The 13,366-nt window shown below is 56.4% G+C and overlaps 1 protein-coding gene across 1 annotated transcript in view; it reads left to right on the top strand.

Annotated features, from left to right (window-relative positions):
* Positions 1-6,295: 6,295 nt before the first annotated feature.
* Positions 6,296-13,366, top strand: part of EPHA2 (EPH receptor A2) — a 23,635-nt gene continuing 16,564 nt past the window's right edge. Inside the window, exon 1 of the mRNA XM_008589284.1 lies at positions 6,296-6,956. Coding sequence (XP_008587506.1) covers positions 6,296-6,956 — 661 coding nt within the window. The remainder of the gene's footprint in view (positions 6,957-13,366) is intronic.

Below are 13,366 nucleotides of genomic sequence, written 5' to 3'. Positions count from 1 at the left end.
ACTTGCCCCGATTTTGCGGGGGAGGCATTGCTGAGGAGGCCCCGCGTTTTGGGGAGGGGGCTGCTCGGCGGTCGGGGAAGCTCCGGCTCCCTGAGGTTTTCCGCACGCCCCTGTCTGCCCCCAGGCCCGGGGAGAGCATCGGGGGAGATTCGGGCCAATCCCTGCCCGCGCACGCCCTTCCCTTCTTCCCAAGTGGCACTCCCGGGCTCGGGGCGCAGGTTAGGGGCCGAGCGCGGACAGGAAGTCCCCAAGTCAAGCGTTCTGAGCAAGGGGTGACTCAGAACGAGGAAATGCGGCAGGTGGGGGCGCGGCCTCCCGAGGTGTGGAGCCGTCACCCCGGGGCCACCGTGGAGCCGGGGCACCCGGGGGTGGGGGACTGAATCACCCACCGCCGCCCCAGCGTTCCCAGAGGCGCGCTGGGTGAGGGGCCGCAGACTTTGCCCCGGGCGGAGCCGGTGTGTGGCTGGGGGCGTTGTCCCTCAGCTAGGGTCACAGAGAGGATGGGGCTCGTGCACTTGGCCGAGGACCTTCCTGTCCACCCAGCCCAGGCTGGCTTCAGTTTCCAACAGTGAGAACAAGTTTTCCCCGCCCGCCTGGGCAGAGCGAGCCTTCCGCAGGCTCCACCTGGGGGAAGTGCGGAGGAAGCCCCGGGCTGGTGAGGAGTTTCCTTGAGCCTTGCCTTGTTTTTCCGCCTCCCAATTTGGGGTTGGAGGTTTTATCGGGAGGAAAAGAGGCCAGAGCTGAAGCCCCCGGGGTCGGAGGGTGTTGGAGGGTGGCATCCTGTCCCAGTCCCTGGAGCAGACAGGATTCCTGCCCTGGTCCCAGCTGGGAGCTCCGGTTGCAGGAGGAGTGCATGGCCGGGATTTCTGCGATCCTCAACTCCTCATCCTCTCCCCCGCAAGTGTTGGTCCTCCCCCTTCCCGGGGAACTGCGGTTGGAGAGAAGGGGAGAGACAGCTGGAATCGCTACAGGCCTTTCTCCTAGGCTGCCCGTGGGGGGTGAGGGGATCAGGCGCTTGCTTTGCCGCTGCAGCCCCAGCCTCCCCAGCCTGTCCACCTTGTCCCTGCGCCCTTATGTTCATCTCTTCCCAGCCTGTGCGATTAGCCCAGAAGCCCAGTTCCTCACCCCACCTCCACCCTGCCATTGGCTGGGGAGGGGTGCATTTTGCATTTTGTACTTGGGTGTAGGAACATTTTGCTTAGGCTCCAAGTCCTTGTGAACGACTCCTTAGGAAAGTGTGCCTATGTAGGGGTCGGGGTAGCAGTGATGGCCCCGCTGGCAGCTGCTGGTTTCAGTTCTTTGGGATTCAGGCTGGATGTGGTCGTCCCCTGGGGGTGGGTAGGGGGCAGATAGAAAGACACACATGCCCTTTCCACCCTCAACCCAGGCTGCTGCTAACTTCTTTCTTCCCTTCCACTCTATTTGGAGACCCAGGTGGAGTCTGTTAGGTCTTCAGTGGTCATTGAATCTGCCCTCCTTTTACAAATAGGGAAACTGAGGGAGGCCCGAGCCCTTGCCAACCAGGGCTCTCTGCACAGAGAACGTCAGACCCGAGCATCTGGCCTCTTGGGCTGCCAGAACCAAGACCCCCCTGCCTTGTAGTTGGTTTCATGGTGGATTTTCCAGGGAATGCAGGGACCTGGGAAGTGGTGGGTGCTGCTGACCTGGGGTGCTGCTGATGGGAAGAGGGCTGGAGAGTCTTCAGGAGGCCTGGAAAGTCCTTGGCTTCTTGATTCTGCCCCAGTCTGCCCTCTGTCCCTTTCTCTTTTGTTTTCTTCATTTTTCCTCAGAATCCCCTACCTCCCCCCTTTCATTAGCTAATGCTAGTCTCAGTTAAAGAGGGGTGGGGGGAGCAGGGAGATGGCAATAGGGGAGTGGGTGGTAATACTATATTTGCCTAAAAAGCCATAAAGCAATATGGACCCACAAGGAGAACATTTATGATGGAACTTAAGACAAAGAAGGAGGTTCCCCCCCCCCTGGGATGGGTGGGAAGGTGAGGGGACAGAGGGCTCTTGGGTGAGCCCTGCTTAGCCCAGGCCTTTCAGTGAAACCATGAGGGGCTCCCAGGCTCCCACCCCTTCCGGGGAAGCAGGAGCCTCGTCCCAGGAAGAACACAGGGAAAGAGCCACACATGCACCAGGGACCCGGTCAGGGTCGAGGGACCTGGCTGGGCTCCTCCTGTTCCTGGTGGTTGGATCTAGGGAATTTCCTGGGGAGGGGGCTGTGGCTGGAAGCCCCTGGCAGAGGTTCCTTCCTGCATGAAGGCTTCTTTTCTTCTCAGATTGAGCCCTGTGATACTTCTAGAGCCAGGTCCAGGCTGGAAGGGGAGGATTCTCTGGGAGGGATGGTGGGGGACCCTCCATTCCAGGTTAACCCTTCAGATCCTGGGAGCAATGAACCCCCTTGCCCAGAGGCACAGATCTTAGCTTCCTGCCTCTGTGTGTGTGTGTGTGTGTGTGTGTGTGTGTGTACAGGATTGTGAGGAGCACTCACTGTTGTCCTCCTGCCCACCCAGCTGAAGTCAGGAACCCCCAGATTCCTTCCTGTATAGCTGGAACATTCCATTTGCTAGTGGGGTTAGTGAGTTTTCCAAGCCTGGGCCCTAGGCATGTCTGAACAAATCCCTGCCCCTGCCTCCCACCCCCAGCCACCCTCCCCTATCCCCACAGCCTCTGCTATGTACCGGTGCCACACCAGATTTCCTCTTCCCTGTCTGGGCTGCAGGACCCTTCCTAGAGAGATTTGGCCCGGGTCAGTAGGTCGTGGTGGCAGTGCCTCAGGCCCAGGCCTGGGGGCCTTCTGCCCAGGGATGGAGGGTGATCTACCTTCAGGAAAGGTTGCTAAGACCCTCAGAGCCTCTGACCCTGGACCCACCTCCCATCTCTCCAGACCAGGCCACCTGCTCCCGGCCTGCTTGGAGCTCTTCCCTTGGAGTCATTCTTCCTGATCTTGGCCTTGAGGAATGCTGCTGTTTGAGGCTGCATTCCTCATCTGCAGGGCCCAGAGGTCCCTTCCCCCTCCACCTGAGGGCTTTACCCTCTGAATCTAGGACCTTGCATAGGTTCTATACCTCATTTCCCTTTCCCTCCAGGGAGGGAGGCACTTATTGGCCACTACCTGGACTTTACTGGGAAATGGAGAGAGGCAGTACCTAGGGTCTTGGGTCTTGGTTGCAGCTGCTGAGCCTGGCAGTGAACCAGGTGTGGACCAAGGAGGGGTGCCTGAGGGCAGGGTTAGGTCTCGGGAAGCCCCTGGCATTGTGTTTCTTCACCAGGCTGCAGATGTCTGTGGGGATAGAGTGGTCCTAGTACCTTGTCCCTCTGGGCCTGGAAAGTCCCCTACAAGGGTTTCCATCCCTGGTTCACCAGGGAACCCTGGCTCCCCTGGCAGGGCAGTGGCCAGAGTGTGAGAGGCAGGGGCAGCAGGAGTGACTTTACCAGGGAGGGGAACTTGCCAGCTGTGTGTATCTTTGGGCCCCTCCTAGAGGCCCCTGTGTGTTCAGGGCTTTATCCCGCCTGCTCTGTGGCTTTTGTGGTAGGAAGATCAATTTCCAGACACCCTCCCTCCTCCTCCCCTCCTGGAGTTGTTCCCACCTGTTGACAGTGCTCTCTTCTTGGAGTGCCCCGAGACATGTGTGTACATACGTGTGCATATGCGTGTGCTAGGTGGGCAGGGTGGGGGTGGGGTGTTTCATGCTGGGGGGGATGTGGCAGAAGCAGACACTAGTGTCCCCAGCCCAGTGTCCCCAAGGCCCACGGGTATGAAGTGCTTCCGAGAGGCCTTGTTCAAGGAAGCAGACGGGGCGGCAGTGGTGTCACTTAATACCCCTGCTCGCCCCAGCTCTCTGCCCAGCTGCTGTTCTCCTGCTGGGCTGCGCCCCTGTCCTGCTCTGCCCAGCTGGGAGCAGACTGAGGGGGCTGGAGCACTGGACTAGGAGAAAGGAGGCCCTGTCCTGACCACAACCTGCTGCCTGGCTTCCACTGGGTCCCATCCCTTCTCTGGGCTTCTGTTTCCCCACTTGTCAAGGGATGGGTTTCTTGGATGTGGTGACTTTGTGTAGTGGGGTCTCACTCTGAGAGCTGAGGAGGCCATCAGGGACTCCTGGAGACAGACACCCCCATGCTCATCTGCCCTCCCTTCATCTCTCTTCCAGTTGTACTGTTGGACTTTGCTGCCGCTAAAGGGGAACTCGGCTGGCTCACACACCCATATGGCAAAGGGGTAAGTAAACCTTCAGCGCTGAGTAGGGGAGTGGGAATGGGACTGCTGGGCCCCCGTATAGTTGGAGAAACTGAGGCCCAGAGAGAATGACACCTGGCTTATCTCCAACAGCTCAGCCAGGGTTCAAACCAGGCTCAGAGTTGGCCCGGCCAGGCCTGGCTGGGGTCGGAATGTAGGAAACAGGCCTGAGAAGTGGAAGGAGCTGGGGAGGCAGTTGAAAGCCCCACTTGAAAGCCCCAGTGGAGCGGGACGGTAGTCAGAAGGATCTTCTGGCTCCCTCCATCCACCTCTTGGGAGGGAAGGGGTTAAAAGGTCCACCTGTCTTCATGGTCTCAGCCCAGGAGGTGAGGCGTGAAGGCGAAACAGGGAAGAGTGGCTCCCAGCTCCCCACAATCCTGGGATAAGAATCAGTTTCTTTCTTTCTTTTTTTTTTTTTTAAAAAGATGACCGGTAAGGGGATCTCAACCCTTGACTTGGTGTTGTCAGCACCACGCTCAGCCAGTGAGCAAACCGGCCATCCCTATATAGGATCCGAACCCGTGGCCTTGGTGTTATCAGGATTGCACTCTCCCGAGTGAGCCACGGGCTGGCCTGAGAATCCAGTTTCTTTCTGCTGGATCCCTTTCCTTGCCATTCCCCTCTCCCCCAAGTGGTTTCACCCCCTTCCTGCTTGGGCGAGATTGCTTTGCCTCATTCCCACCCTGGTTTCCTCCCCTCTGTGCTGTCCTGCTGTGACCAGGACTCTGGGCAAGAGACTGGGATTCTTTCCCCAGCCTTGTGTGTGACTGCTGTGTGATCCTAGGGAAGATACTGCTGCTCTCTGGGCCTCAGTTTCTGCCTCTGTAAAATGGGCCCTTGCTAAGTTTTCCTGAGCTGGGGAGAGGGGTGTCTCCAGGGGCTACTTGGTTTAGATTTTTTGGCGGGGTGTGGGGGCAGCTGGCCAGTGAGGGGATCCAAACCCTTGACCACAGTGTTACAACACTGCGTTCTAACCAACTGAGCTAACCAGCCAGCCCTTCCAGGGAACTTGTAACAGTTCCCACAGCTGTCCAGATCTGCGTGAGTCGTGTGCCTCTCTCTGGTCACCCTAGCTCTGGGGAGGCTAGGGGTATAGTTCTGAGCAGATTGCTGGGGTCCTGGAATGTCCAGCTAGGAGGGAACACAGATCACCCAGTCCAACCCAGTCACTGTACAGAGTGGGAAACTGAGGCCCAAGGGCATGCAGGGCCTTGCCCAGTGCCCCACAGTGCAGCCCGCGCCTCTTTCCTCATCCCCTCTGCATTCATTAGTTCATCGATTCATTCAACAAATACTTCTCTGAACACCTATGGTGTCCCAAGCAGGCCTTGGGGACAGAGATGAATTAGATGTAGTCCCTGCCCTGTGGAGAGCTCAGGGTCTAGTGTGGGAGCCAGACGTAGGTGTCAGCACATGCCAAGTGCTATGATAAAGGGGACATGGAGACCGTGAGGGCCCCAGAGGGGCACACTTGGCCCAACCTGGGAAGTCTTCCTGGAGGAGGCTGCCTGTTCTCAGGAGGGAAGAACATGCACCGATCTGTTCCAAAGCCAAATTCTGAACGATGGAGGATCATCCATTGTTTTTGACTTAACCCCTTCCCCTCCCGTTCACACACATGTTGACACACACGGGCACATGTACGATGAGCTATAGCAACAATAATAATACCAGCTGCCTGGTCGACTCCTGCCAAGCACTGTACTCAGCATTTTGTAGACATTCTATCATTTATGGGGACAGATGGGGACATTGAGGCTCAGAGAGCTTAAGTGACCCACCTGAGGTCACACGGAAGCCCAGACTCCACCCCAGGCTCCCAGTCTAATATAGAGGTTCAGCACCCAGACACTGGGGCCAGAAAGACCAGGGCTAGGTCTCATCTCAGCTATTTCTAGTTGCACCTTGCTGGGCCTCACTTTTCTGTCCTGTAGAATGGGGACAGCAAGAATTGGAAAGCATCTTCCTGATGTACCATTCCACCACCTGAGCCTCAGTTTCCCCCGGGTGCCTGCCCACACTAACCTGTAGTTTCCTCGCACAGTGGGACCTGATGCAGAACATCATGGATGACATGCCCATCTACATGTACTCCGTGTGCAATGTTGTGGCTGGTGACCAGGACAACTGGCTCCGTACCAACTGGGTGTACCGCGGCGAGGCGGAACGCATCTTCATTGAGCTCAAGTTCACCGTGCGTGACTGCAACAGCTTCCCTGGTGGTGCCAGCTCCTGCAAGGAGACCTTCAACCTCTACTATGCTGAATCGGATGTGGATTATGGCACCAACTTCCAGAAGCGCCAGTTCAACAAGATTGACACTATTGCTCCTGACGAGATCACCGTCAGCAGTGACTTTGAGGCGCGCCATGTGAAGTTGAACGTGGAGGAGCGCTCCGTGGGGCCACTCAGCCGCAAGGGCTTCTACCTGGCCTTCCAGGACATTGGTGCCTGTGTGGCACTGCTCTCTGTCCGCGTCTACTACAAGAAATGCCCTGAGCTGCTGCAGGGCCTGGCTCAGTTCCCTGAGACCATCGCCGGCTCTGATGCACCCTCCCTGGCCACCGTGGCTGGCACCTGTGTGGACCACGCTGTGGTGCCACCAGGGGGTGAAGAACCCCGTATGCACTGTGCGGTAGATGGCGAGTGGCTGGTGCCCATTGGGCAGTGCTTGTGCCAGGCAGGCTACGAGAAGGTGGAGGACACCTGCCAGGGTGAGTGACAGTTCTGGGGTGGCAGGGAAGGGATGCCAGGGTGGGAGGCTGTATTCCTGAGTTGCAGTCTCAGCTCTGCCACTGCAGGATCTTGGTAAGCTCCTCCTTGCTCTGATGTGCAGAACCACTGTTCTGTTAGTGGAAATTACAGGGCCTTCACTGGACATCAGTTTCCTTCTTCATGACTGAATTCATTCATTCATTGAGAATGAATGAATGGAGAAACAGTATAGTGTGGAGGTTAGGAGCAAGGATCCTAGAACAAGAACACTTGTGTGTTCAAATCCCAGTTCTCCGTATAGCTGTGTGACTTCAGGCCATTTCTTTAACCTCTCTGTGCCTGGGTTTCCTCATCTGTAAAATGGAGATGATCATACCTCGTAAGGTCCATCTCATAGGGTGGTTATGATCATCAAATGACTTCATACTCATAAAGTGCTTAGGTCAGTGCCTGACACGTAACTACTTTTAAATGTGACTGTTATTTTTGGTTCGTCCCACGAATATATCCTGAGTATCTACTGTGCACCAGCACTGTGGACACTTGCTATAGTCCCAGGAATTAATTTCATTTCTGTTGTTGGTGCACTGTGACCTTAAGCAAGTCACTTAACCTCCCTGAGCTTCACTCCTCTTTTTTACACAAAAGTATTGAATTGGACTGGGAGTTCCTATCCTCTGGTGGTATGCTAGAATCACCTGGGAGCTTCTGAGCAAGAGGTAGAGGAAGCTGTAGGGTATGCCCTTCCTGCCCGAAGGGCAGCAGACCAGCTTCTCCCTTCGGGGCTTCTATTGATAATAAACCGAGCCCAGAAAAGCAGCCAGTTAAATCAGACTCTCTGGGAACAGGGCCTGGGCATCAGTGAGTTCACGTTGAAGAGGCTGCGGTTTGGTGCAGCCGAGGCCTATGACAGCAGAAATCTCTATAACAACGTGGATTTTTCAATGGGTGACTTTTTCTGGAAATGGGTGTGGGGCAGGGCATTTGTGGAATGCAAGCCGACCTTTGGAAAGCCAGCTCATACCCTCTCTCTGGGAGCTTCTTTGCTGAGATAAGCGGGGTGTTGAGAAATTGGGGGTTTCTTTTTATTGGTTTATTTTTCATCCAGAAATTGCAGGGTTAGCCCCTGCAGTTGTATGCACTCACTGGGCAACCTTGAGTGAATTCCTCCTCATCTCTGGCCTTGGGTTTCTTGCCAGTAAGATGAGAAAATTCAACCACACCAGCGGACTTTATACTTGATTTTTTTTAGCCATGGATCCTGCAACCCACAAAGGAGGTTGAAATGTTGGAGAACGCTGAAGCCCTTTCTGATGGTCCCCACTTGCCTCCCAAAGCAAATCCTCGGAACCTTGCTTAACCCAGTCTGTAACCCCCTGGATAAGATATTCCCTCAGAGCCTTTCTGGCTGTAAGCCTGTGGTGTGGTCTCTGCTCCAGCCTTCGCATCCTTTGTGCTCTCAGCTCCCCTCTGCTGAGTGAGCTCCCCTTCCCCAGGCGGCCCCTGCTTTAGGTGACCTCAAATGCACACTCCCAGTTTCAGACAATGACTTGGGGGGGGGGGGCACGAGGCGGCCCAGTGGGGCGAGCAGGCTCCTCCCACATGACATCCTCGCACAAGAATGCGGGGGTGGGGGTGAGGGGCAGCTGAAAACTTTCCACAGGCTGGTGGTTGAGGCCCTGTAGAGATAAGTGGACGGTTGGAGGGGGGGGGGTGTCTCTCCAGGAAGGGGGGCAGCCTTCCCTCCTCTGGAGAATGGGGGTCAGGGTTCTGGCAGGCTTTGTTTGTAAAGAGCTGAGTAGGCCCCGGTTGGGAGGACTCAGCCCAGCAGGAGAATTAGTTTCCAAGAGTGAAAGTTTTGACTTAGCTGGTGGGACTCTCTCAATCGCGTCACCTGTTGCCCTGGTTTTTCCTCCTTGGGATCCCCCCACCAAAATTCCTTTCGGTGTGCCTGGACCATGGTACGATGCCGGGAACCCTCAGCCTGGCTATTTTTTATGCCTCCAGACTCTTGCCAGCAGCCCCTGACCGTGATCCTGATGGAGGTAATGGTAGTAACTACCACAGACAAGAGCTTCCCGAGGGGCAGCCACGAGCTAAGCAAGTGCTTTATCTGGATGCTCTTGCTGAATCTGCACCACTCATCTGTAAGGCAGGGACACGAGGCAACTGAGGCTCAGAGAGGTGAAGGGGCTTACCTGAAGTCACACAGCTAGGAGGTGGCTGCATCAGGATTTGAATCCAGGAGGTGCAGTGGTGCCCAGGCTTCAGGATGGGTCAGGAAATGGAGCGGGAAATGACCAGTTCCTTTGGAATCCCTGACTCAGCTCCTGGCCCTGGTACAGGCTCTCTGGGCAGCCCCGGGATGGCCCTTCCTGGTGCAGGGATGGGAGGCTCTGTCAGAGGTGGGGATGATTGGGAGGCCATTGAGGGAGAAATGGAGAGAGGCACAGGGTCTGCCCTCCCTGCTTGACCCTCCCAAGGATCCAAGAGACCCAGATTCTCCTATTGGGGCTTCTGTTGATGACAAACCAAACCCAGAGAGGGGGTGTGGTACACTGAGGTCACCCAGCACCTTGTCTGGGTTATTGCTGTAATCCTTCCGTTTCTGCTCAGGGTTCTTTCCCCAGGAAGTCCAGCACTCAGGAAAGAGTTAAGGGCAGCGGAAGGGAGGCATCTCCCAGGTGCTGTGTGTGAACAGGTGGGCACACTGCCCAGGAGAGCTCCTGTGAGCTATGTCAGGAATGAGCCAGCTTCCCTACAGCTCCCACCCCGCCTCCCAGCCCTGCCTGGGGGACAGTGGAGTCACTCAGGCCGACCGTGTCATCCTCCCTGGGGCTGCTTTGTCTCTCTGTTCGTCTCCGCTTCCTGTGCTGGCATCAGCAGTGGAGCTGGCAGGGCCCCGGCTGGCGCCTCAGCCCAGGGGGACCATAGGCCAGGTGAGCAGGTGGCCAGCGGCCTTGGCCAGAGCTGGGGATGGGGGCTGTGGAGGGTCAGGGATTCCCTCCTTGGAGCCTGCTGCTCCCTCCAGGGGCCCAGTCCCTTGGGCATATCCACTCCCTACCCTAGTTTCACTATCCCTCAGTTTACAGGGGCACCCCATTTCAGGCACCATACTTTTCACAAGCAAAGTTTCCTTCCGTCTTCACAAACAACCCAGAGAGGACAAGGACTTTATGCCCATTTTACAGATGAGGAAACTGAGGCCCAGGGAGGAAACCGACAAGGGACTAAAAGACTGGGGCCTGGCCCAAGGAGGGCAGTACACTGTCCCCAGTCGCCCCTGACATGGGTCCTTCCACCCACAAGGTGTGTGACTTTGGCAAGTCCCCTCTGTGCCCTGTTCTCCCCATCTGTAAAATGAGTGGGTTGGACCAGTGGCTCGGAAGGACCCTGCCAACCCAGTGGTCAGAGGCTGCCTCCTGTGACTTTCTGCTGTGGCTCAGTCTGAGAACATGGGTTGCTCTGGCAAGCTGTTGACCGTGTGGTGAGGAAGGGGATCCCAGTGTTGGCATACCGAGTGACCCTGGACTAGGCCAAAGGGAAGGCATCACCTGGGCAGGGGGTGGCTCTGGTTAAGGTGGTCATTAGGCAGAGTGGCCTTGGACCATGACAGGGGCCATTCGCAGGATCCCTACTTCCTCAGGATGTGGCTGATCCCCAGGCTGGGAGCTCTATGAGCTGGTGACCATGGCTCGCAGGCTTGTCCCCTCCCTGGGGAGTACCACTGGTCCTTATTTCTGTAGTGTTTCCTCTGGCCTGCAGGGGTGGGGACCTTGGTGGTAGCCCCCTTTCCCCCCACCCCCGTGGTGGCTCTGACCTCTGTGTCCTGCCCACCCTACCCTCAGCTCACAGCGGGGAGCAAATCTAGGTGCTGGCAGCTCTGCCAGGCGGGCACCGGCCCCTCCCACCCTTGCCGGAGGTGAATGGGTCCCCAGAACGGAAGGAGGCGAGGGAGAGCAAATAGAAGATAAAAGGCTGGTGGTGGGGAGAGGGCGGGAGGCGGGGTGCGGTGCTTATCGCGGCATGGCGGAGGAATGTGCCCACAGATAATTCCCCAGGGTGTGTGTGAAAGGGGCAGGGTACTGGCAGCAATCGGGCCATGGGGATGGCCCTTCTCCTGCAGGGACTACAGGGCCTGCAGGGGAGTGAGAAGCCACAAGGGCATGAAGTTATCAGTTCCCCTTATTTGCAGGGTCAATAACTTACAGGTTGCCATTTGCTGCCTGCCAGGGCATGGAGACAAAGTCCAGGCTCCACATGCTTGTTCTGAGGGGGTGCCTGCGGTCACCTGCTGGGACTGGCTTGGGGAGGTGACTGGCCCAGGTGAATTGCCACTGGGACCTCTTGACCCCACGACCTCACCACCCCCACCCTGGGAGGTGGCTGGGCCTGGGGGAGGGGCTTTGCCAGGGGCTGGACTTGCATCATGCAGAGGGCGTCTGTCCCTGAGTCACCCCACGCTGCCACCTGAGGGGCGTGCATCGGGAACTGGAAAAACCGGGGTGCAGCCCTAGGTGCAGCCACTGTGCCCCAGTTCCTCCACTCGGAGTGGCCCAGGCCTGCCGGGCGACCTGGGCCAGAGAAGCTTTCCACAGGTGTGCTGCAAGTGTGCCAAAGCCAGGCTCTTGTGCCAGGCAGGTGGGCGTCCTGGTGTCCCATCTCCACAGGGTCTCCCTGCGCACTGAAATACTGCTCACTTCTGTGGCCCTAGAGAGCATGTTTAATGTGCACGTGGTAGGTTTTGCCATTCATTCTTTCACTCACTCACTAATTCATTCATTCATCTATCTATCCATTCAACAAACATTACTGAGCACCTACTTCATGCCAGACCCTGTGCTAAGCCATGGGACGCAGGTAAATTGAACTCCATTTCTGCTCCCCAGGAGCTGCCAGTCTCATAGAGGATCCTAATATGTGCAGAAATAATTTCAAATGGGGCATGAAAGCCAGGCTGTGAATTCCCCTGGAGCTAAAATGGTGTTTATCTATCTCACCGTCGTATCCCAGAACCCAGCATCGTGCCAGACACGTAGGAAGTGCTCCTTTCTATTTGGTAAACATAAGGTTAAGTAATAGATACCCTAATGGGGCACAAAGGGGCCAGGAACTGGGCAATGTGGGAAGGCTATATAGAGGAGCATAAGCTGGGTATTGAAGGATGCATAGGAGTTTGCTGGTTGGCCAAGGGACAGTGACTATTTGGTGTATGTGGGTGTATTTGAGTGTGTCTGTCCCCTATCTCCACTTCCCTTCCCAGAATGCCAGGAAATCCAACCAGGTAAAGTCAGGAAGACACAGGGGCTGGTGTTCTACTCACTAACTGTGGAACCCTGAGCACTCGCACACTCCAGCAGGGCCCCGGGGACAGTCCCTGTAGTCCTGTGCTTGGAGGAGGGGCAGCACATTCTCGTCAGGCAGGCACATGCCCTGTTGACGCTGCCTCTCCACTGTATTATCTGGCACATCCGCAGCGGAAATCTCTCCAAATTCCCTCTTTCCTGCCGGCAGCAGGCGGGCCACCCCCGGGCTCTGGGGCCAAAGAATGGGACCCCTCTCTTCCCCCACTTCCTCCTCTTGGCACAGGGCTGAGGGGCTTGGGAGCAACCATGTGGTGAGGAATGGGGGCATTGTGGGGGCTTACAGGTGGCCAAAGCCTTCAGTGGAATGGAGCCCAAACTGTGGGGGTTTGTGGCCCCCTCCGCAGCTTGAGAGCCTGGGCTGGGAAGGTTTGATTGTCATTCTAGGGTCCGGGCCTGCAGTCCCTAAGCACCCCAACTCTGATGGGCTTGGACCACCTGGAGTCAGAACTTACCTGGGCGTAGGCCCCTCTGTGGGCAAGTCGGGGTATTTGGGGGAATTGAAACCCCAGCATAAACATGCCTAGCTTTCTAGAGTCTCATTTTTACTTGAAGATTTGGAGGAGGAGAAAGCTGTTTTGTATTGTAGCAGATACGTTATGGGCAGGGATGCAGAATACACATGGATTTCTTAAATACAACAGGAGGCTTGAAAGACATTTGGGGCTTCAAGGGGACCACTTTAGCTGCCCCAGCCAACACCCCTGTGTTGGATTCTATACTCTTCTTATAGACACAAATGTGCCCAGTTTGAGAAGATCTGTGTTGGGGGAGCCACAGACGCCCGCCATCTGCTCTGAAATTAGTCTTGGGATTTTCTGGCTGTTGAAGCGGGTCAGGACTTATCTCCTCTCTCTCTTCAGGCTCGTTTCAGAATGTCGATTTCTCTTTGCTCCAATTTGAGGAGTTCCTGGGAACAGAAGTGGGACAGAGGCTCAAAGTCAGGCTTCCTCAGTCTGAGTTTAGATTTGCTGTCTTAGTAGCTTGGAGACCTTGGGCAGGTCGTCTGTCTCTCCGAGCCTCAGGTCCCTCACCTCCGAAGTGGA

This window comes from Galeopterus variegatus, unplaced genomic scaffold (assembly GCF_000696425.1).
Source record: "Galeopterus variegatus unplaced genomic scaffold, G_variegatus-3.0.2 Scaffold5350, whole genome shotgun sequence".
NCBI classification, from domain to species: Eukaryota; Metazoa; Chordata; class Mammalia; order Dermoptera; family Cynocephalidae; genus Galeopterus; species Galeopterus variegatus.
The sequence above is the reverse complement of the archived record's forward strand: the minus strand, read 5'-3'. Positions and strand labels throughout refer to the sequence as shown.